Source organism: Bos indicus, chromosome 3 (assembly GCF_029378745.1).
Source record: "Bos indicus isolate NIAB-ARS_2022 breed Sahiwal x Tharparkar chromosome 3, NIAB-ARS_B.indTharparkar_mat_pri_1.0, whole genome shotgun sequence".
NCBI lineage: Eukaryota > Metazoa > Chordata > Mammalia > Artiodactyla > Bovidae > Bos > Bos indicus.
The window spans coordinates 119,862,475-119,882,216 of NC_091762.1; the positions used below are offsets into that span (position 1 = coordinate 119,862,475).

Genomic DNA, 19,742 nt, shown 5'->3' on the forward strand with positions numbered 1-19,742 from the left:
ACTGGGAGTGTGGAGGGATGGATGGACTGCTGACTGGGAGGATGGATGAGTGGGTGACCGAGTGGATGAGTGGGTCACTGGGAGGATGGATGGACGGCTGACTGGGTGGACGAGTGGATGACTGGGAGTGTGGAGGGATGGATGGACTGCTGACGGGGTGAACGAGAGGATGACTGGGAGTGTGGAGGGATGGAAGGACTGCTGACTGGGAGGATGGATGAGTGGATGACCAAGTGGATGAGTGGATGACTGGGAGGATGGATGGACGGCTGACTGGGTGGACGAGTGGATGACTGGGAGTGTGGAGGGATGGATGGACTGCTGACTGGGAGGATGGGTGAGTGGGTGACCAAGTGGATGAGTGGATGACTGGGAGGATGGATGGACGGCTGACTGGGTGGACGAGTGGATGACTGGGAGTGTGGAGGGATGGATGGACTGCTGACGGGGTGAACGAGAGGATGACTGGGAGTGTGGAGGGATGGATGGACTGCTGACTGGGAGGATGGATGAGTGGATGACCAAGTGGATGAGTGGATGACTGGGAGGATGGATGGACGGCTGACTGGGTGGACGAGTGGATGACTGGGAGTGTGGAGGGATGGATGGACTGCTGACTGGGAGGATGGATGAGTGGGTGACCAAGTGGATGAGTGGATGACTGGGAGGATGGATGGACGGCTGACTGGGTGGACGAGTGGATGACTGGGAGTGTGGAGGGATGGATGGACTGCTGACTGGGAGGATGGATGAGTGGGTGACCGAGTGGATGAGTGGGTCACTGGGAGGATGGATGGACGGCTGACTGGGTGGACGAGTGGATGACTGGGAGTGTGGAGGGATGGATGGACTGCTGACGGGGTGAACGAGAGGATGACTGGGAGTGTGGAGGGATGGATGGACTGCTGACTGGGAGGATGGATGAGTGGATGACCAAGTGGATGAGTGGATGACTGGGAGGATGGATGGACGGCTGACTGGGTGGACGAGTGGATGACTGGGAGTGTGGAGGGATGGATGGACTGCTGACGGGGTGAACGAGAGGATGACTGGGAGTGTGGAGGGATGGATGGACTGCTGACTGGGAGGATGGATGAGTGGATGACCAAGTGGATGAGTGGATGACTGGGAGGATGGATGGATGGCTGACTGGGTGGACGAGTGGATGACTGGGAGTGTGGAGGGATGGATGGACTGCTGACTGGGAGGATGGATGAGTGGGTGACCAAGTGGATGAGTGGATGACTGGGAGGATGGGTGAGTGGATGACCAAGTGGATGAGTGGATCACTGGGAGGATGGATGGACGGCTGACTGGGTGGACGAGTGGATGACTGGGTGGGCTAGTCAGGGGGGTGGCTGGATGGGTGGGTGGAAGAACAAACACCTTCCTTGGCAGCTGGGGAAGGTGGGAACCACCCAGGGTGGCCTCCCAGTGCTCTGAGGCTGAGTCAGCACCTCCCGGGTGTGCCCTCACCTTCATGCTCACTTCCTCCCTCCACCCTTCCCTCTGTAGGGCGCACCCCCCATCCTCGCGGGAGGGGACCCTCCGGCAATCACACCATGCTGTCCCTGGGGCACCTCAAGGACAGCATATCCCAGAGCCTGTGTTGGAGAGGGGGCACGAGACAGACACACGCAGGTACACCAGCAGGGTAGGACTTGCTCACCAGGTCATTGCCACTGGCGATGGACAGGGAGAGCGGGGAGTGGCCGCTCCACAGCGAGCTGGGGTTGGCTCTGTGGGCCAGCAGGAGCCGGACGACGTCCCTGGCGCACTGGGCAGGAGAGAGGCGGGACGGCGGGTTACAGGGGCGCGTCCCCTCCAGGGGAAACTCACACAGCGTGCGGTGAGCCCGGCCACTGACTGCTCCTCCCTTGTACTAGGGCCCTGCCTGGCACACCAAGTGCCCTGAACGCTGGATAGTGAATGGTGGGTGGATCCTCAAGCTGAGAAGAGGCTTTCCAAACGTTGATCATTTAAGATGGAAAACAGGGATGTCGGTGATGAGTAAGTTGATTTGAAGAAAAGAGGAGAGTTGGGGCCGCTCTACTACGGCTATTGCAGACTCTAACAGAGCTGTTGCCTCTGTGTCGGGACTACTGCAGCTGGGCCGGGCACACGGCAGGTGGGGCCGAGGATGAGCCCTTCACCAGGACACACCAGGAGCAAGGAACGCAGGGGCACTTTCAGCCCTTCGCCCCCAAGGAAGCTATTGGCTTCCCCGTCCTCCTCTCTGGGATGTGCCCGCGGGAGTTGACCCGGACTCTCCTCACCACAGAGCACTCTGCTGAACCCCTGCTGCCCTGCAGACATGCAGACCCCAGGGGCCAGCTGGGCCACCCTGCAAGACCACCCCCTTTGCCAGCCTCACTGGCCAGGCCAAGGGGAGCCCACAGAAGTGTGCCAAGGGGTTCCTGGGAAGCTTCCCCTCTTCTCACTCTCCCTGCTGGAATGCAGGCATGATGGCTGGATGGCTGCAGCCCTCACGTCTTAGAACTAGACTTTACACTATTGATCTGTCCTTGATCTGATGAGGATGTGGCCTATGGTGTCTCCTGACTTTGTTTCCTCTTAACTTTTTTCCAAATCCAAAATCAGTACAAAGGACAAAGACGTGTGAGCTAGAAAGAGCTGTGCTCCAAGCCCAGGGCTCCAATTTGCTGACCATGGGCCTTGGGCAGCCCGCCTTCCTGGAACATTGCTGTCCCCAGCCTCAGTCTGGGCTCGCCGCCCCTCTCTGGGAGGGCAGTGACACATCCCGAGGATGCGTTGGTGAGACAGGGGTGTTCCGGAGCAGGTGGTCCCCTGCCAGCATTGTGTGGGCATCCACCCCCACTCAGGCCCTCACAGCGCCCATCGAGGCGGCACGTGTAACCCTCATCCTGGGCAGTGACAAAGACCTCCTGCCGCAGGCCCATGAGGCCGCTGCTGTCTCATTGTTTAGGCAGGTAAACGGAGGCTCCGTGCATCACGCACTCGGGGGTTCTCTGGTCCAGCTCCCCAGCTCCCCTGAGGCCCCTTGCACCCATCCTCCAAGGGGTTCCTGCACCTGCCACATGCGAGCTGATCCCCAAGGCGGACAGGAGGCAGAGGTGCCAGACGGGGTCACCGTCCGGGGGGCGATGGGCTCACAGCACAGACGTGTGTGACCGCCGCCTGCAGTAAGACAGTGACTTCACGAGGCAACCCGGGCCCCCACGCCCAGGTACACAGGCCTGCGTGTGGACGCATGTCCCCAACACGTGCTCTGAAATAACACATCTGTGCACACGAGTTCCATGATGCTTCGTATCCTATCTCAACTCAGCATGTCCCAGCTCACTGCCGACCTGACCCAGTCCCCCGAGTCCGGGGCCCACTCAGGGAGGATGACCTGTAGCTGGGGGACCCTGGTCTGGGCCACAGCAGCCAGGGGCAGACACGCCCAGGTCTGCTCGCGTGGCCACGGGGAGGCCTGGCTTAGCCCACCAGGGCTGCAGGCTCTGCACACGGACACACACGCCTGCACACAGACACATGCACACTCATGGACGGGAACTCACGGGTACACTTCAAGGCGCCCGTGCACACCCCCCGGCCCACCTGGAAGGCCGCCTCACCCTGTGGCTGTCCTCCCGCTCACAGGCCACGTGCAGGGCCGTTCTGCCCCCCTCGTCGGGGACGGACGTGCACTTGCTGTAGTAGATGCTGGGCGGGCCCGCTTCGTTGTTGAGCTTCAGGCTGGAAGGTGGCAGGTTCAGCTGTGGGCAGACAGAGGGGTTGAGGGTCGCCCTCGAGCCCATCCCCCGAGAGTGCAGAGACCCACCATGTGCCGCCCAGGCCCTGTGCCCCCTGCAGGCAGCAGCTCACACCCAGGGCTCCCCCAGGGCCACGCGCAGCGGTGCCCTGTGAGCCACCCTGACTTCTCAACACGGCCCCATGCCCTCGGGCGCTGGCGGCTGAATGAGGCTCGGGTGGATGCTCAGGGGCTCAGCCTGGAGGAGGAAGGCTGGGAGGGCTGCATGGCGGAGGGGGCCTCGGCATGGCCTTGCTGAGGCAGGGGTGTCGCTGCATGTGCCAGGACCAAGCTCTGCCTCTCCAGCCCTCCGCCCCAGAACCCCACCCAGAGGGCTCCATGCCCCACCTCTGGCCCCCAGGCCCTTCTGCAGTGTCAGTCACCCACTCGGCAGCCTGCCCCGCCCCCTGAGGGTCCATTCCCCTCCCCATCACGTGTTGGAGCAGGTTGGCAGGGGGCACTGGGCCCTGAGCCCTGGTCTGGGGACACGAGGCTCCCTGAGGGCGGGGCGGACCTGGAGGCTGCCTGAGGAGGCCCATAGCCCGACTCCCCCAGGCACCTCGGGAACGCAGAGCCTGCAGGGCTCCAGGCCGGCCTTCTCAGATGGCAGCAGCCTAGAGGTGGCCCAGGGGACGGAGGGGCGGCTGGGAGGCAGGAGGGGCAGGAAGACCCGGCCAGGGAGTGCGGCCCTGGGCAGACGTGTCTCCAGGCAGAGGGGCACCCCCGAGTGGAGTGAGACAGAGCTTCCTACAGAATGCCCTCCCGGGGGCCCGGCTACCCCGGCAAGGACCCCCGGGCTTTGTGAGCTGCCTGAAGAAGCAGGTTCTCACTCACATTCATCAAGTGTGCATGCCTCTCCCACACTACAGGCCTGTGTGCAGAGTGTTCACACTTGGTGCCCAAGCCACACTGCCTCCCTCTGCCCAGACGGGCCCCAGCTCGCACAGACGACTGCGGGTGTGACCAGGCGCACGCTGCCCGGATCCAGGCTGGCCTGCGGCTCACAGGGTGCCAGGCACCCTCCTGTGGGGACCTCACAGCGCCTGCAGAGGGACCCCACCCTCCACAGGGCGGACGCCCACCTTGCCCTGCTTGTACACGTCATCCTGGTCGGCCGCCCTGGCATCCACGTCGGTGATGGCATGCAGCAGCAGCTCCGTTATCTTGACGCCCTCCTCCCCGGGGAGGGCGGCCGCGATGTGGAGAGGGGTCAGGGCCCCCAGCTGCAGAGGAAGCACAGGCGGTAAGGGTGCAGCCCCAGGTCCCTGAGGAGCGACAGCCGGCAGCCCGAGGGTGGGGCTCTGTGTGAACAAGGCCCGTGGGGCCCCCGTCCAGGGTGAGAGCGTGGCCGTCTGCCCCTCGCCTGCCTCGGGTCCCCAAGGCACCACGTTCCCGTCAATCCCGGGACATTCGGGACAAGAGGCCCGCCCACAGCGGCCCACAGACACACCGCACGACCCCACCCGTGTGCTCTGACTCATAAGATGCTTTCGTCCGCCAGGGTGACATGGGCACCAGGCCCTGGTGCCCCAGCTTCCTATTAGACCAACTGTCCCCGCCCTCCTCCAGGAGGTTTCAAAGATGGAGTCCAATCAGTGAACCCAAAAAGTTCTGTGAGATCCTCCTGGGTCTTCAGTGACACCTGCACTTACACCCAAGAAAAAAGAGGAAATAAACGACCAGGCTCAGGGGCCCAGAAGGTGAGCAAGTAGCCAGAGCGAGACTGGCAGCCTTTTCAAAAGTCGACACCCTCTGAATATGAGCGGCCTGAGTGACAAGCATCGACACAGCCAGGGAGGAAGAGCAGACGCTACGGGTGACCGTCGGAGTTGGCCCGGCCCCCACCGCCGCCGGCCCCCGGCGCAGCCCACCTCGGGCGGGAACTGGATGTCCGTCCTGGCCCGGTTCTCCAGCAGCAGCCTCACCCCGTCCACGTCCCCGGCCTTGACGGCGAAGAAGAGGACCTGCATGGGCGCGCGGCACAGGTTGGGGTCGGCGCCGCGGTGCAGCAGGAGGGTGATGGTCGCCCACCTGCGCCTGTGTCTGGAAGGAGCAGGGAGACCGTCACAGGCTGGCAGAGGGGCACGCGCGGCCCGCAGCCCAGACATGCCCCGGGCCAGAAGGAGACCCCGCCGCGGGTGCTGGCGAGGCCTGACGCGGAGCACGCCGACCCCGGGGCCCTGCCTCACCAACACTGCCGCCCTTCTCTGCTCCAGGGCAGCCCACCCTGAGCGGCCCAGCCTGGCCAAGCTCAGGTCCAGCTGCGGCCCTGCCCGACTTCAGCCCTGGTGCTCACTTAGCCTGAGGTCACCTGTGATACGGGCTGGGGGTGGGGGCCAGTCTCCCTCCTGGGGCGGCCGTGAGGGGACGATGTACATTGCCTGGTGCCCATAGGGTCCAAGGTTGTACACACACAGCAGACGTGCACATACGTATATAAACACACACCTACACACACACAGATACAACGTAGCGTGTAAAATCCCAGGGACAGAGGAGCCTGGTGGGCTGCAGTGCATGGGGTCTCGAACAGTCCGACACAACTGAGCGACTTCCCTTTCCCTTTTCACTTTCATGCACTGAAGAAGGAAACGGCAACCCACTCCAGTGTTCTTGCCTGGAGAATCCCAGGGACGGGGTAGCCTGGTGGGCTGCCTTCTATGGAGTCGCACAGAATCGGACACGACTGAAGCGACTTAGCAGCAGCAGCTGCAGTGCACACACATGCATAACACACGGCACGCACACACAGACGACACACATATACACACAGGCACAACACGGCACGTACATGCAACCACATGTGTGACACAGTGCACACACGCCTACAACACACACTCACATGGCACACACGTCTCTCACCAGCAGCACAGAGCGGCACACACAGCCTCTTGTGCAGACGCCGTGAGGGCTGGGCGGGTGGGGGTGTCAGGGAGAAGGTCGGGGAGGAGAGCGGGGTGTGTGGAGAGGCCCATCGGGGGCAGGTGGGGGCCCGCCTTCCCGCTGACCGCCGGCAGAGCAGAGGGAGAGAGGAGGCTGGGTCAGTGTAGGGCAGTAGCGCTCAGATGGCTTGCCCTCTGACCCCTCCTCACTTGTACAATCCTTCCAGGCCCCCAAAGGGCTTTATTTACCTGGGTTCTAGCCATCCCTGTCCGCTGTCTTACAAATTAAGACTGAGAAATGTGTTCAAATATTTAGTAACACATTCAAAAAGTAACACTAACCATTGCATATTCACAGAGATAACCAGTTTTTATGAAAAACTTGGCCACCTCAGAGCCCTCGCCGTGAGGCGCCGCTGGCCCTGAAGACATTCTGTGTGTTCAGGACTTGGTGGAGGGGCAGCCCTGCTTCAGTGAGAGGCTCCCCAGGCGTGGTATGCACGCACATCCACGATGAGTGGCTGTGTGCGGGCAGGTGTGCACGAGAGCACGCATGTGTCCCTGGGTGACTGAGGGTGAGTGCCCGCCTGTGCGTCTCCGGTGCCAGCGCCCCCATCCCACGCTCGGCCCGAGGGAGGGCGCAGAGGCCAGCCGCTGGGAGCCGCCCCCGGCGTGCAGAACCGCCCTCCCGCGGGAATGGGGCTCATGGCTCCCCCTGAGGCGCGCCCTGGGCCCGCCACCTACTGGACCATGTCCAGCGCCATCCTCCTCATGATGCCCTGGTCGGCAGGCGCGGGGCCCGGGGTCTGCAGCAGGCTGTGCCCCTGCGCGCTGCACTCCAGCAGCTCCTGCGGCAGGTCGATGCGGAAATGGCGCACGGCCCGGCCGGACTCGAAGTCCGAGTCGTTGCTGCAGGCCGAGCTCCGGCACAGTGTCCCCGACGCCGCGCCCCGAGAGTGCCCCGAGTCGCTGGCGCTGCTCCTCCCCGACGTGGAGCCCCGCTCCCGAGCCCCGCGGCGGCTCTCCTCGATGTTCGGCCTGGCGGAGGACTGCTTCCGCTCCGGGCCTCCAGGAGCCGGGACAGGCTCCTCCAGAACCACTGGCTCTGCGGGCGATTCCGGAATCGACAAGGAACGCTGGGTCGTGGTGATGGGCTTCGAAGCTTCCTTTGGAAAGGACCGAGAAAACGTCCTTAGGACAAAGCAGAGAGTGCTGACCCAAGCAAGCTGCCTCCGTCTGCAGGGCCGGCCCACGCCCCCCTTGGCACCCGGACCTGCCGCGCTAAGCAGGCCCCAGCGCGGGGACCAGGCTGGCGCCACGCAGGCTCCAGGCACAGACCCCCCGCATTGTAGGCGAGGCAACTGGAAAATCAATGCCAAATGTCTCCCCATGGGCCGCTATACTGATTACACACCAGAACGGGGAATTCTGGATACATGGGTTAAAGAAATGTCATTATTACAGTGAATCCCACCTGTCCTGCCTTTTTCTCACGTGAGCCCTGAAAACGTCCAAATCCAGCGGCTGCCGGCGGCACGCTCTGCGGCTTGCTGCCGCCCTCCACCCGCAGTCACAGCCTCCTTCTCAGCGGTGGCCCAGGGACGGGCGGCAGCAGCGCCAGAAATGCAGGTTCTCGGGTCCCACCGCGGACCACCCCCAGGCAGAAAGGCTGCGGCTGGGCCCAGCCCTCTGTGACTAACTGCTGCTGAGGGCCCGGCAGTTCCACCCTGAGTACCCGCCCAGAACCACCGGAGCAGGCACCCTGCAAGGCTCAGGGGCGCCCAGCAGTGCCTGTCGCCAGAGGCCAGGGTGGGCCCTGTGCGGGGTCCACGGCACCCTCTGTCCTGAGGCCCCAGAGGCTGTGCATGGCCTCCTAAAGGACACTTCTGCTGTGTCGTAGCAACAAGCTCAGGGCACCCAGTGACCATGATGATTTCCTCCCATTTCCTGCCTGCCCACCTTAGCATCAGTTCATCCCATTTGAGCCCGGTCTGCACAAGAAGGCCGGGGAGCTGGGGGACTGGGGGACAGGTAGACAGGTGAGGGACGAGTGGACCAGCGGACAGTCGGACAAGGGAGAGTTGGATGGGTGGATGGGGGATGGGGAGGGGGGAGGGGGGCTGAGGCGGGGGGGAGGGGGGTGGATGGCAGGGGATGGGGAGGGGACGGGTAGATGAGTCTGGGGTGCTGGGGGATGGGGTGCTGGGGGACAGGTGGCTGGGGGTGGGGGGCGGGGAACGGAAGGTAGGCGATGGAGGAGCGGGGACCACTAGATGGGGAGTAGGGGGCTGAGGACGGGGGGTGGATGGCAGGGGATGGGGAGGGGGAGGGGTGGATGGGGTGGGGGACTGAGGACACAGAGATGGCAGGGGGTGGGGGAAGGGGACAGCTGTATGCGTGGACAGCTGCATAGGGGACTGGTACCCAGGGATGGGGGTGGGGATGGGCTGGCGCAGACCCTGAGCCAGGGCGCAGCACCCCCAGGCTGACCTGGAGCTCAGGCACCGTCCTCTCAGCGATGTTGGGCTTGAAGGACACGGTTGGGTAGTGGAGGAGGAAGCACATGCTCAGCGGGGTGAGGCCCTCGTCCGTGCGCTTGTTCACGTCGGCCCCGTTGTCCAGCAGGAGGTTGACGATGTCAACGTGACAGTGAACCTGCAGGGAGGGGGCCAGCCTGGCGAGGACAGCGGGCGCTCTCAGCAGGGGCCAGGACCCCAGTGAGGCCCCACGCCCCAGCCAGCTCAGAGGCGGCCCCCCGCCCCAGCCAGCTCAGCCAGGCGAAGGCACCCTGCCCCTCTCCCCGTCCGACCCCGCACGCCCGTCCCACAGGCAGGCTTCAGAGGGGAAGGGGGAGGGCAGCCCCTGCCTACGAGGGGCCACCGCCCAGTGCCCTCCGGGTCAGCGGTCCTGTGAGTGACCCTGCCACCCGCACAAGCACCCTGTGGGGTGGGGCGCTCACAGCAGCGGCGGCGAGCACTGTGTAGCCCTTGGCATCGGCCACATCGGGGCTGGCGAGGTTGTCCCTCAGGATCCCGTAAATCCAGTCGTAATTCCCTTCCTGGGCCTTCAGGATCATCTCCTTGGAGAGCCGCTCCTTGGGCCCACGGCGCGCAAAGCCGCTCCGCCGCCCCTCCAGGATGGTGTCCATGTTCCAGCTGCTATGAGCCCTCTTGTTCCTGGCAGTCAGGGAGCCTCAGTGGGGGGAGCCCGATTCTGGATGCCAAGCCCTGCCACGAAAGGGGCCCTCCCTCCCGTCCACACTTCCTCTTTCATGCCTCTGCCCAGGACCCCGCCTTCCCCCCCATCACAGTCTGCTCCTAGGACACCCTAAGCCCTAGGCCTGCACGGCTGGCCAGCTGCTGGGGGACACGCTGCCCACAGGTGAAGATGCTATGGCTAAGCAAGCATCTTTCCTCAGCAGGAAGAGCTGTATCACTTTAAAAATAAAAAAATTTATAGGCTCAGCTGATCTTTGCATGATGGATAGATGGAGGGGTGATAGATGGGTGGATGGATAGGTGAAAGGATGGGTAAATAGATGGATGGATGGACAGATAGTGGATTGATGGGTGTGTGGGTGTGTGGGTGGGTGTGTGAGTAAATGGGCGGATGGATATGATAGGTGGATAGATGCATAAGTGGGTGGATGGATGGACGAATAGATGGATGGATAAGTGGATGGAGAGGTGTATGGATATGATAAGTGGGTGGATGGATAGATGGATGAATGGATGGGTGGATGGATATAAGTGGGTAGATGGATGGATGGATAGGTGGATGGATGTGATAAGTGGGTGGATGGATGGATGGGTCAATGGATGGATGGATGGATAGGTGGATGGATGGATAGGTGGGTGGATATGATAAGTGGGTAGATGAATGGGTGGATGGATGGATGGATGGGTAGATGGATGGATAGGTAGATGGATGGATAGGTGGGTGGATACGCTAAGTGGGTGGATGGATGGATGAATAAATGGATGGATAAGTGGATAGAGAGGTGTATGGATATGATAAGCGGGTGGATGGATGAATGGGTCGATGGATGGATGGATGGATAGGTGGATGGATATGGTAAGTGGTTAGATGGATGGATAAGTGGGTGGATGGATAGGTGGGTGGATATGCTAAGTGGGTGGGTGGATGGATGGATGGATAGGTGAATGGATATGCTAAGTGGGTGGGTGGATGGATGGATGGATGGGTGAATGGATATGATAAGTGGATGGATGGATGGATGGGTGGATGAATAGGTGAATGGATGGGTGGATGGGTAGATGATGCATACATAAGTAGCATTTATGTTCACAAAACATGCATTCCAAAATAGTTTACAGATATTTGAGGACAAAGTGTAGGAAAGGGGTTAAAATATTCTTCAAAACTTTAACTTAAAAAATAAGTCTTCCTCAAGTGGCTGCTGACTTCCCCAGGGATGCCGGGGCAGGTGGCGGTGATCTTTGGAGACCAGCAGAGTGCTCCATCTTTCCCCTGCCATCTGGAGAAACCAGAGGCCGAGCCAGCCGCCCAGCCTCCTCCTGCCCTGCTCCCCGCCAGCGCTCGACACTTGGGCAGCGCGTTCCAGCTCCAGGCACAAGCTCCCCAGCCCTTCATCACTGGGCTGCATTGGTTAGTCAAACAAGACAAGCCGGACAGCCAAGTTGCGGGGCTGGCCGCCAGAGGCCTTCAGGACCCCCAGCCTGAGTGTGCCCCCATCAGAGGACAGGAGCCCTGGGGGTGAGGAGAGAGGACGGGCTGGGTTACCTGAACTTGTAAGCCTGCTTCTGGATTCTGACCATCAGAGGGGTCTCGTTTCTGATAAACCAGGGCTCTCCGTCATCAACAAACGGAGGGATGTCGTTCAGAAAGAGGCGGGCGTCCAGGTCTTTGCGGAAGGAAGAGGTCATGGGCAGGTGGCTGTTGTCCGTCGAGTAGATATAGATTTCCGGAGGCAGAGTGAGGTCGTCATTCAGGAGAAACCGCTTGTAGTCGTAGAAGAACGGGTCCTGCCCCTCCTCTAGGCCCCAGCCCATCTTCTCCTCATCCGCGAGGGTGACTGTGGCGGGCGTGTGGGTCAGGAAGCCCGAGAACTCGGGGTAGCTGTGGATGGAGAGGCTGTCGGGGATTTCCACGCACAGCTTGAGGAGGTGGTTGTGGAACCACAGTCCCACGTCCTGGCTGCCGTCCCGGTAGGTCTCGACGCCTGGCCCGAATCGCTCGTCTGCCTTGTACAGGCCCTGCAGGACGGCACAACGGGGTAGAACAGGTGGCTGGGCAGGGCCTGTGCTCTGCGGCCAGTTTCTTAAATCAGAGGAAGAAAGCATCATCCTAAGAAACATGTTCATTCAATCGACAGTTTGCTGAGGCTTTGGACGCTCCAGGCCCAAAGCACGGGCGTCGGGACAGACGCGTCGTGGGCAGAGGGGCTGCGGGCTCGGGGGCCTTGTGAGGGGAAGCCGGGGATGCTGCGTGCAGACTCATTTCAGGGTGCCCCCGGCTCCTCTAACATGGTGAGCCTGGCCTAGGCACCCATCAGGCTGGGGAGGAGCACGCAGGTAGAGGCGCCGGGCGCCGAGTCAGACACACCCCGGCAGGTGTGAGCCGAGGAGGAGCAGTCAGCCTGGCTTGCCTCGAGCCCAGCAGAGCACAGCCAGCGCCGGGCGGCTCTGATGCTCCTGCTGGCATCGGTGCCCGGGGGTGGGTGTGAGGAGCAGGGAGAGCCAGGAGGGTCTCAGTGAGACACCAAGCAGCAGTGCCTCCCTCAGCGAGGGACCTGGGACAAAGGGGACCTGGGGACCGCAGAGACCCGGCTTCCCGGGGAGGACGGGCTGCATCTTCCCTGAGACGGAGTCACGGGATGATGCCTGGAGGTCGCTGGGCAGGCAGAGGAACCGCCCAGCAAAAGCACAGAGGCCTGAAACCCCAAGGGCACACACGTCAGTCCCTGGAGCTGTGCCCCCACCCCATCGTCTGCGAGCCGCACAGCAGCCTCACTCTCGGGAGCTCCCATTGCCCGTGGAGCACCTCTGGCTGCAAGCCTGGGGCTGGGCACTGTGGACGGAAGGCCCTGCCCACAAGAAGCTGGCAGGCCAGACCAGGCGGCAGCAGACGAAATGAGGGAGGGAAAGCATGTGAGGACCACTGCACAGGCTTGGGCTGGGGCTGCGGGTGTTTCCAAGAGAAGCTGTGGATGGGCCGGTGACGGGGCAAGAAACACCATCAGACTCGGTGAAAGTGGCGGGGTGGGGGGACAGTCCCCCAGGAGCTGTGAGCCTGGAAGAAAGCCTTGGGCAGGGAGACAGGTGTCTGGTCAGAAAAGCAGCTGTCCCAGGAGTCCGCTTCTAGGAATCTGTCACAGGAAGTCATCCCAGCTCATCAAAGCTATAATATGTTCACAGCCTTATGTGAACAGCAGACGATGATCCAGGAACCTTGATGGTTCAATAAAGAGGGGCTATCCAGAGGTACTGGCTTTGAAAATTCTTTTCTTAACATGTGTTCACTTTTTAACCAAACAATCCTGCTTCTAGGAATGCATCCCAAAGATCACAGGTGAAAACATGGAATCCTCAGTGAGGAAGGCTGCCTGGAGACGCAGGCCTTCAGGAGCTGCTGGGAGGGGGCAGGGCTCTGAGAGCAGGTGTAATTGCAGGTGGAGCACAGGGAGGACAGGATGCCCTCGGGGGGAGGACCGTGTGTGCCCATCGCCCATCATTTGTAAATGCAGAGACAGAAGTACAAAGATGATCACCAAGGACCAGGGAGGCTCGAGAAGGAAGCGAAGGGACTCCTGTGGGGGGGACCATATCTGATGGATTTGACTTGGAAAAAGCATCAGATTTTTTCATAATCACAAAATGAAATCAAAACAAGATTTTAAAAATAGAATGCCAAAAATAACAAAAGCAAAATAAAGCAAGTGACTGCAGCTCTGTACCCAGTGGTGGGGGAGGCGGTGAGGTGACCACACAGAGAGGAATTATTTCACGTGACTGGACCCAGCCTCCCCAGTGGGGCCACCCCGGGGACAAAAGGACAGCAAAGGAACCTGAGACTGTTTTTAATCATCAGAGGGGCGTTGATGAGGCTCTGCCCTTTTCTGAAACTCGTATACACGTGTTCAGAGATAAAGCAAGCAGGAAATCTTGTTAGAAACCACGATTGTTAAGACGAAGAGAGAGGCAAACAGCACCACAGCTGTCGAGGGCAAAGCCTGCACCCCTACACTGACGCTGGAGATATCAGTGTGAACTGATGATGCATTTTCTCACTTAAAAAAGTGTACTTTCAAACAAAAAAGGAAGCAGAGACATGGGTACAGATAACGATCTAGTGGTTGCCAGTGGGGAGAGGGATGGGGGAGGGGACAGAGGGGGGGTGCACAACAAACGGTCATCCAGGGGTCATACGAAATCATGAGCCCAGGAGAGTGAGGCTGCGGAAGGAGACTGAAGAGCCCAGGTGAAGCTCCGCGGCGCTGGAGCAGACGCCCACGAGAGGGAGGCTGTGCAAGGAAACTGAAGAGCCCAGGTGAAGCACCGCGGCGCTGGAGCAGACGCCCACGAGAGTGAGGCTGTGCAAGGAAAACTGAAGAGCCCAGGTGAAGCACCGCGGCGCTGGAGCAGACGCCCAAGAGAGTGAGGCTGTGCAAGGAAACTGAAGAGCCCAGGTGAAGCACCGCGGCGCTGGAGCAGACGCCCAAGAGTCCCCGGGGCTGCAAGGAGGTCAAGCCAGTCAGTCCCACAGGAAATCAACCTTGAATGCTGATGGGAAGGACTGATGCTGAAGCTGAAGCTCTGATACTCTGGCCACCTGATGTGAAGAGCTGACTCATTGGAAAAGACCCTGATGCTAGGAAAGATTGAAGGTAGGCAAAGAAGGGGACGACAGAGGATGAGATGGTTGGTGGCATCGCCAAGTCAATGAACATGAGTTTGAGCAAATCCCAGGAGATGGTGAAGGACAGGGAGGGCTGGCGTGCTGTAGTTCATCGGGTCGCAAAGAGCTCTACACAACTTACCGACTGAACAACAGCAGGATTTTAAAAATTGTTCGATTTTAAAACGCTTTAAAAAGAAAAAAAAAAGAAAAAATGTCATAAAATAACGCGTGGAAAAAAAAAGTTTTGAAAGGTGTTTTCAAGATATGCTATTGAAAACACCTAAAAATAAAAACCAACCAGTGCAGCAGTGATGAGCAGCCAAACCGTGGTTTCTAAATACTGCATCCCACTAAAGCAGCCAGGCTCCACCCAAAGCAGGGCAGGAAGCGTCTGAGTGAGGCTGGAGCTCCTCGCAGAGCAGGAAGCAAGAACACGGGAAGCCCTGCAGGGCAGAACCAGGCTGCTGACACCTGCGCCCACCTGTCAGTCCTGACATCGTGTCACGAAAGAACCAGGCAGCTGCCTCCAGACGTGACTTCTGACAAAGAGGAAACGGCTGGGCGGGAGGTAAGTCAGTCTTTCCAGTAGATGGGCTTGGAGCACCCGGACGTCCCCGCGTGGCAGAGGAGGGAGCCTTACTTCCCGTGACACACCAACATTAACGCAAACACAGACGGGCACGTTATGGCAAAACCATAAACACAGAAGAAAACGCAGATGATGATCTCATGACCTGGCAAAATTATAGGCAGAAACGGAACAGCCGGGCACTGGGGGCAGGAGGAGACCTGCTCCAGAGGGACCGGGTGCATGTTCGGGGCTGACGGGACTATTGGGACCCTTGACCGCGGTAGTCATCACACAGCACCATGCTTGTCAAAACTTTCAGCAGTGAAAGTCGCTCAGTCGTGTCCGACTCTTTGCAAGTCCATGGAATTCTCCAGCCAGAACACTGGAGTGGGCAGCCTTCCCCTTCTCCAGGGGATCTCCCCAACCCAGGGATCGAACCCAGGTCTCCCACATTGCAGGTGGATTCTTTACCAGCTGAGTCACCAAGGAAGCCCAAGAATACTGGAGTAGGCAGTCTATCCCTTCTCCAGCGGATCTTCCCGACCCAGAGATCAAACCAGGGTCTCCTGAATTGCAGCCGGATTCTTTACCAACTGAGCTATAAGGGAAGCCCCAAAACTTTCAGCACGACCTGCTAACGGGGGCGAGTGTTACTGTAATGAGTAAGGCGGGGTTGGGGGAGGAATCTGTATTTGCAAAGGCAGGAATGTTCTCCCAGAAAAAGGGAACTTCCAGAAGAGCATGTGCGCAACGAGCCAGTCTACGTGTAGAAAGGTGAATGTTTCCGCCGAGCTCACTGCTTCATCTACAAGATGCACGGTGGCTTGCTGGAAACCCCGGGCCCGGTCCGGGGAACAGGACAATGACCGGCTCTCATGTCCTCACTGTGCAACATGTCTCATGTCCTCACTCCTCTTCATGCGCCTTATTACTGGCACTATCACATTCCCTTAGACTAAGAAAGCCGCTTCTCGTCAGACACACCCAGGACCCAGCAGCGCCTGCAGTGCCGGCCAGTGGCCTGGATGCCCAGGCCGACCTCTCACCTGGAAGAGCCTCTCCTTCAGGTACATGGTGCCGTAGCCCTCCCGGGCACTGAGGTAAAACGTGCCCGTGAAGCTGGAGCCATCCGGCCACATGTAGGTGCCGAGGCCGTGCCGGTGGTCCCGGTAGAACTGCCCGTGGTAGGACTGTGAACAGAAAGTGGGGTGACCGGTCTGTCTGAGGAGCAGCCCCTTACTGCCCCAGAACCTTCCAGAACGCCCTCCCAGCTGAGCCTCTGGGCCTGGGCCACATGGAGTGGGGCTCTGGGTCTGCCCTGGGCGCACGAGGGGAGGTCACCCAACTCACACAGAGCAGGCGCCAGGCACACTTGGCCCCCCGATGGCCATGCCGCCCCCGTCTTGGCTTGGGTGGGGAGGCTGTAGGTGTCTGCACTGCCTGGGCTGGGGCACGACCTGTCTGCATGCGTGAGCCCTGGCCCCGGCTCCGCCCGCACCCCCCAGGCTGGCCCAGGGAGTCGGGGGCTGCCAGCCCGGGGGTCACCACCCTGGCCCTGACTGAAGACTCCTGGCTTCTGAGGCCACGCACTTGGGCTGCTCTGGTCCCGAGCCCCGGGGGGTCTGATGGAGGTGCCCCAGGAGGGAGAAAGGACACAATGTCCATCCCAAGCCCTTCTCAGTCTCCAGCCCTGACTCACGCGTCAGACGGCCACCTTCCAGCCAGAAGCAGGCGGGCCAGGCGCTCACGTGGCCGACGGCGGTGCTCACAGACCCCTCCCCACCCCACCCCCACCAGCAGGCCGGCGACTGCCACCTGCCCAGTGCCCCATCGTCCTCTGGCAATGGAGACAAGTCCTCACAGGTAGGTGGTGCCCTGGCCCCAGCCTCCCTGGCATGAGTGGCCAAGCAGAGGGCTCCCACCCCCAGCCCTGACTTGCGTTTGGCCACAGGACCCATCCCTGAGTCACACCAGTGTCCACGGGGCCTCTTCTCTCTTGTAAGAGGCTGGGACCCCAAAACCGTTCCCCTCTGCCAGGTGGCAGAAGGTCAACCTTGGCCGCCCCCAGGGAGAAGGGAAGAAGTGACCTGATGGAGTCTTGAGAACCCCTGGAACCAGCCAAGCCTGGGGCCCCGGGACCCAGTGACGGGCTTTCCAGGCACCACAGCCAAGAGAGGTATTTTCTGGCTCATCATTTCACTCCTAGAGAATGGCTGGAGCAGGGACACGGAGAGCAGAGAGACACAGGGCAGGAAACGGCCCATCATCTGCCCACATTCATTTCATTGGGATCATCTGTGGGGCTTACAGAGTTTACCCAACTGAAAGAAGTCCCGAGTTGCAGATCATCTGTGTAGAACTTTAGGAAGAATCTAACCGCTGCTCTTTGGTTCACCCATAGAAGACGGGGTTTCTGTCCACCCAGGAGGATCCTCCCGATCCGTGCTCCACACAGACCGGGAGCTTCATCTGACCAGACCGATGGATGTGCTGGGGCCCGCTCTTCAAAGACGCTGCCCTCAACCCCCTGCGCCCTCTCGCCTTCCTGCTCCCTCTGGTTCCGGAGCCGCTATGGCGGCAGGAGCGTCTGTTCGGTGGACCCAGAGGTCCCCCCAGGCTGTACCAAAGCGGATGCTCCGCCTGCCACCGTCTCCCTGCGCAGGGATGACTAGGGCTGCAGGACCTGTCAGCGGGACGCCACCCCCACAACCAGGAGCTCACAGTGTCTGACCACTGGACCCGTGTTGGGGCAAAGAAAAGCCAACGGAGGACTAAAGAAGCAGATGCCAAACAAAATCAGTGCTGCGTCATCGACAGCAAGGAGCCTCGCGTGCCATGTCAGAAGCTCGGGTCCCGGCCTCTGTCCCCTGCTCTGGGGGTGCAGTCCAAGTGGGACTGGGCTGGAAGCCCCGAAGCTCCGCCTGCGCCTGCAGCTGCTCCTGCCGCCTCGCCCTGCCCGCACCACTCCCCAGGCTCCAGCCCAAGACCCCTGTGCACCTCCTCCCCTCTCCTCCCTGAACCAGGAAAGCTAAGTGCGGGAGGTCAGGGACTGGGTGAGGTACCACAACCAAGCAACCAGGGCCGCCGCGTGGAGGAGGACAGAGCCGGGACCCTCGCAGCCCCTGGGAGGTTGTGCCACCCAGTGCCCGTCTCCCAGCAGGGCTTCGGTGACAGGGGGTCCTGCCCTCTAGGTCCCCAGGGCTTCCCCAGATGCTTTTATAACCCACCAAATGCAGCCCTGCATTGCCTCCAGACGGTTTTTATGACTTGCAAGCAAAGACCAGGGCAAGCAGCGCGGAACCCGCCAGCAGTGCAGATGCGGCGGGAGGGGAGGGGCCCGCACAACGTGGGAAGCCTTGAGAACCCAGCTGCCCGCCGTGGGGGGGGGGGGCGCAGTAAGCCCGCAGGACACGCACACCCCCAGCTTCGCCTCACACACGGCTGCTTCTCCCCCAGGGACACCAGGTGGCGCCAAGAGCCCTGCCACGGGCCCCTTAGCGTCCCCACAGCCCCAAACTCCGCCCACCGCGGGCGCACGTAAGCGCGCGTTCACTGTGTCTCTAAGAAGACCCATTTCTTCTGCTCGAGCTTAAATACAAGGCAGTGTCACCACTGCAAATATACAACTCACTGCAGTAGTTGACAATTGAAAAGAAAAAATTTGCCTAGAGTAAGAATTTATCTTCTGAAGGCACAGTTTCCCGAGCTGCAGCCTGGGGACACCAGGTGAACCTCGGACGTGATCTCAGGAGTCTCTCTGAGTGCTGCTCACACAGGGACGCTTGCCTAGCCTCCTTCCGGATCCACAAGCTCACAACACAGGCCTCTTCAGAGGGGCCGGCCGGGGCTGGCCGTTACCTCGCCCGTGGGCCAGGAGAACTCTCCGTATCCCAGCTTCATGTCCAGCCCGAACTCCCCCTGGTAGACGCAGCCGTCTTGCCACTCCTGTATGCCCCGGACCAGCTGGATGTAGGCGCCCTTCAGGTCCTGCTCCCTGAGCGGGCCCTCGGCCTCTTCTTCCTCCTCTGGGGCCTCCGGGAGGAGCCTAGGGAGAGGAAGGGGGCGGGGTGGGGGGCCTGTTGCCTACCGAAGGTCTTCAGGGCCACCGAGTCCCGAGAAGCCGTGCTTCAACCCGACAAGCCCCGAGGCCAGACGGGCGGCTGTCCCTGCTCTCCAGGGAGGGGAACGGAGGCACCTGGAGCATGGAGCATGCTCAGGGTCATGCAGGAAGCGGAAAGGGCAGTAAGTGTGCAGCTGTCTGACAAGGCTGAGCACCAGAGCAGGCTGCTTTGTTGTTGCTCTTACTGTCTCAAAGTGCACATCCTGACTTAAAGTGGGCCCGCGCCTGGCCCATCACACACACACCCACCTGTCTCCCAACGCTAAAGGGCTCTCTGGGGTGCTGCAGTGGGGTGTCTCAGGGCTGGCTGGGTGGGGTGCACACACACGGGAGCCCTCAGGCTCTGAGCCCCTCCACCAGCTGGTCCTCAGATGCCAGCCGTGAGCCACGGGCACTTTAACAAAGCACCTGCCCGACTCCGAAGGGCTGCAGCTGCTGTGAACATGAAGGATAGAGACCCTCATGCAACAATGATAAAGTCTGGGGGCTCAAAACTGGTTTGTTTTCCTT

General features: G+C 60.8%; 1 protein-coding gene across 9 annotated transcripts in view; it reads right to left on the reverse strand.

Annotated features, from left to right (window-relative positions):
* Nucleotides 1–19,742, reverse strand: part of ANKMY1 (ankyrin repeat and MYND domain containing 1) — a 55,170-nt gene that overhangs the window by 34,180 nt on the left and 1,248 nt on the right. For 4 of the 9 annotated variants that reach the window (XM_070787019.1, XM_070787020.1, XM_070787023.1 and 1 more), the window contains 10 exons: nucleotides 18,971–19,157; nucleotides 16,159–16,302; nucleotides 11,425–11,897; nucleotides 9,620–9,836; nucleotides 9,151–9,315; nucleotides 7,405–7,826; nucleotides 5,650–5,821; nucleotides 4,861–5,001; nucleotides 3,603–3,743; nucleotides 1,670–1,777 (listed from right to left, as the gene is read on the reverse strand). In XM_070787019.1, the coding sequence (XP_070643120.1) occupies nucleotides 1,670–1,777; nucleotides 3,603–3,743; nucleotides 4,861–5,001; nucleotides 5,650–5,821; nucleotides 7,405–7,826; nucleotides 9,151–9,315; nucleotides 9,620–9,836; nucleotides 11,425–11,897; nucleotides 16,159–16,302; nucleotides 18,971–19,157 (2,170 nt within the window). Of the gene's footprint in view, nucleotides 1–1,669; nucleotides 1,778–3,602; nucleotides 3,744–4,860; nucleotides 5,002–5,649; nucleotides 5,822–7,404; nucleotides 7,827–9,150; nucleotides 9,316–9,619; nucleotides 9,837–11,424; nucleotides 11,898–16,158; nucleotides 16,303–18,970; nucleotide 19,742 lie in introns of those variants that run through there. The other 5 variants (XM_070787021.1, XM_070787018.1, XM_070787026.1 and 2 more) reach the window with 2 other exon arrangements.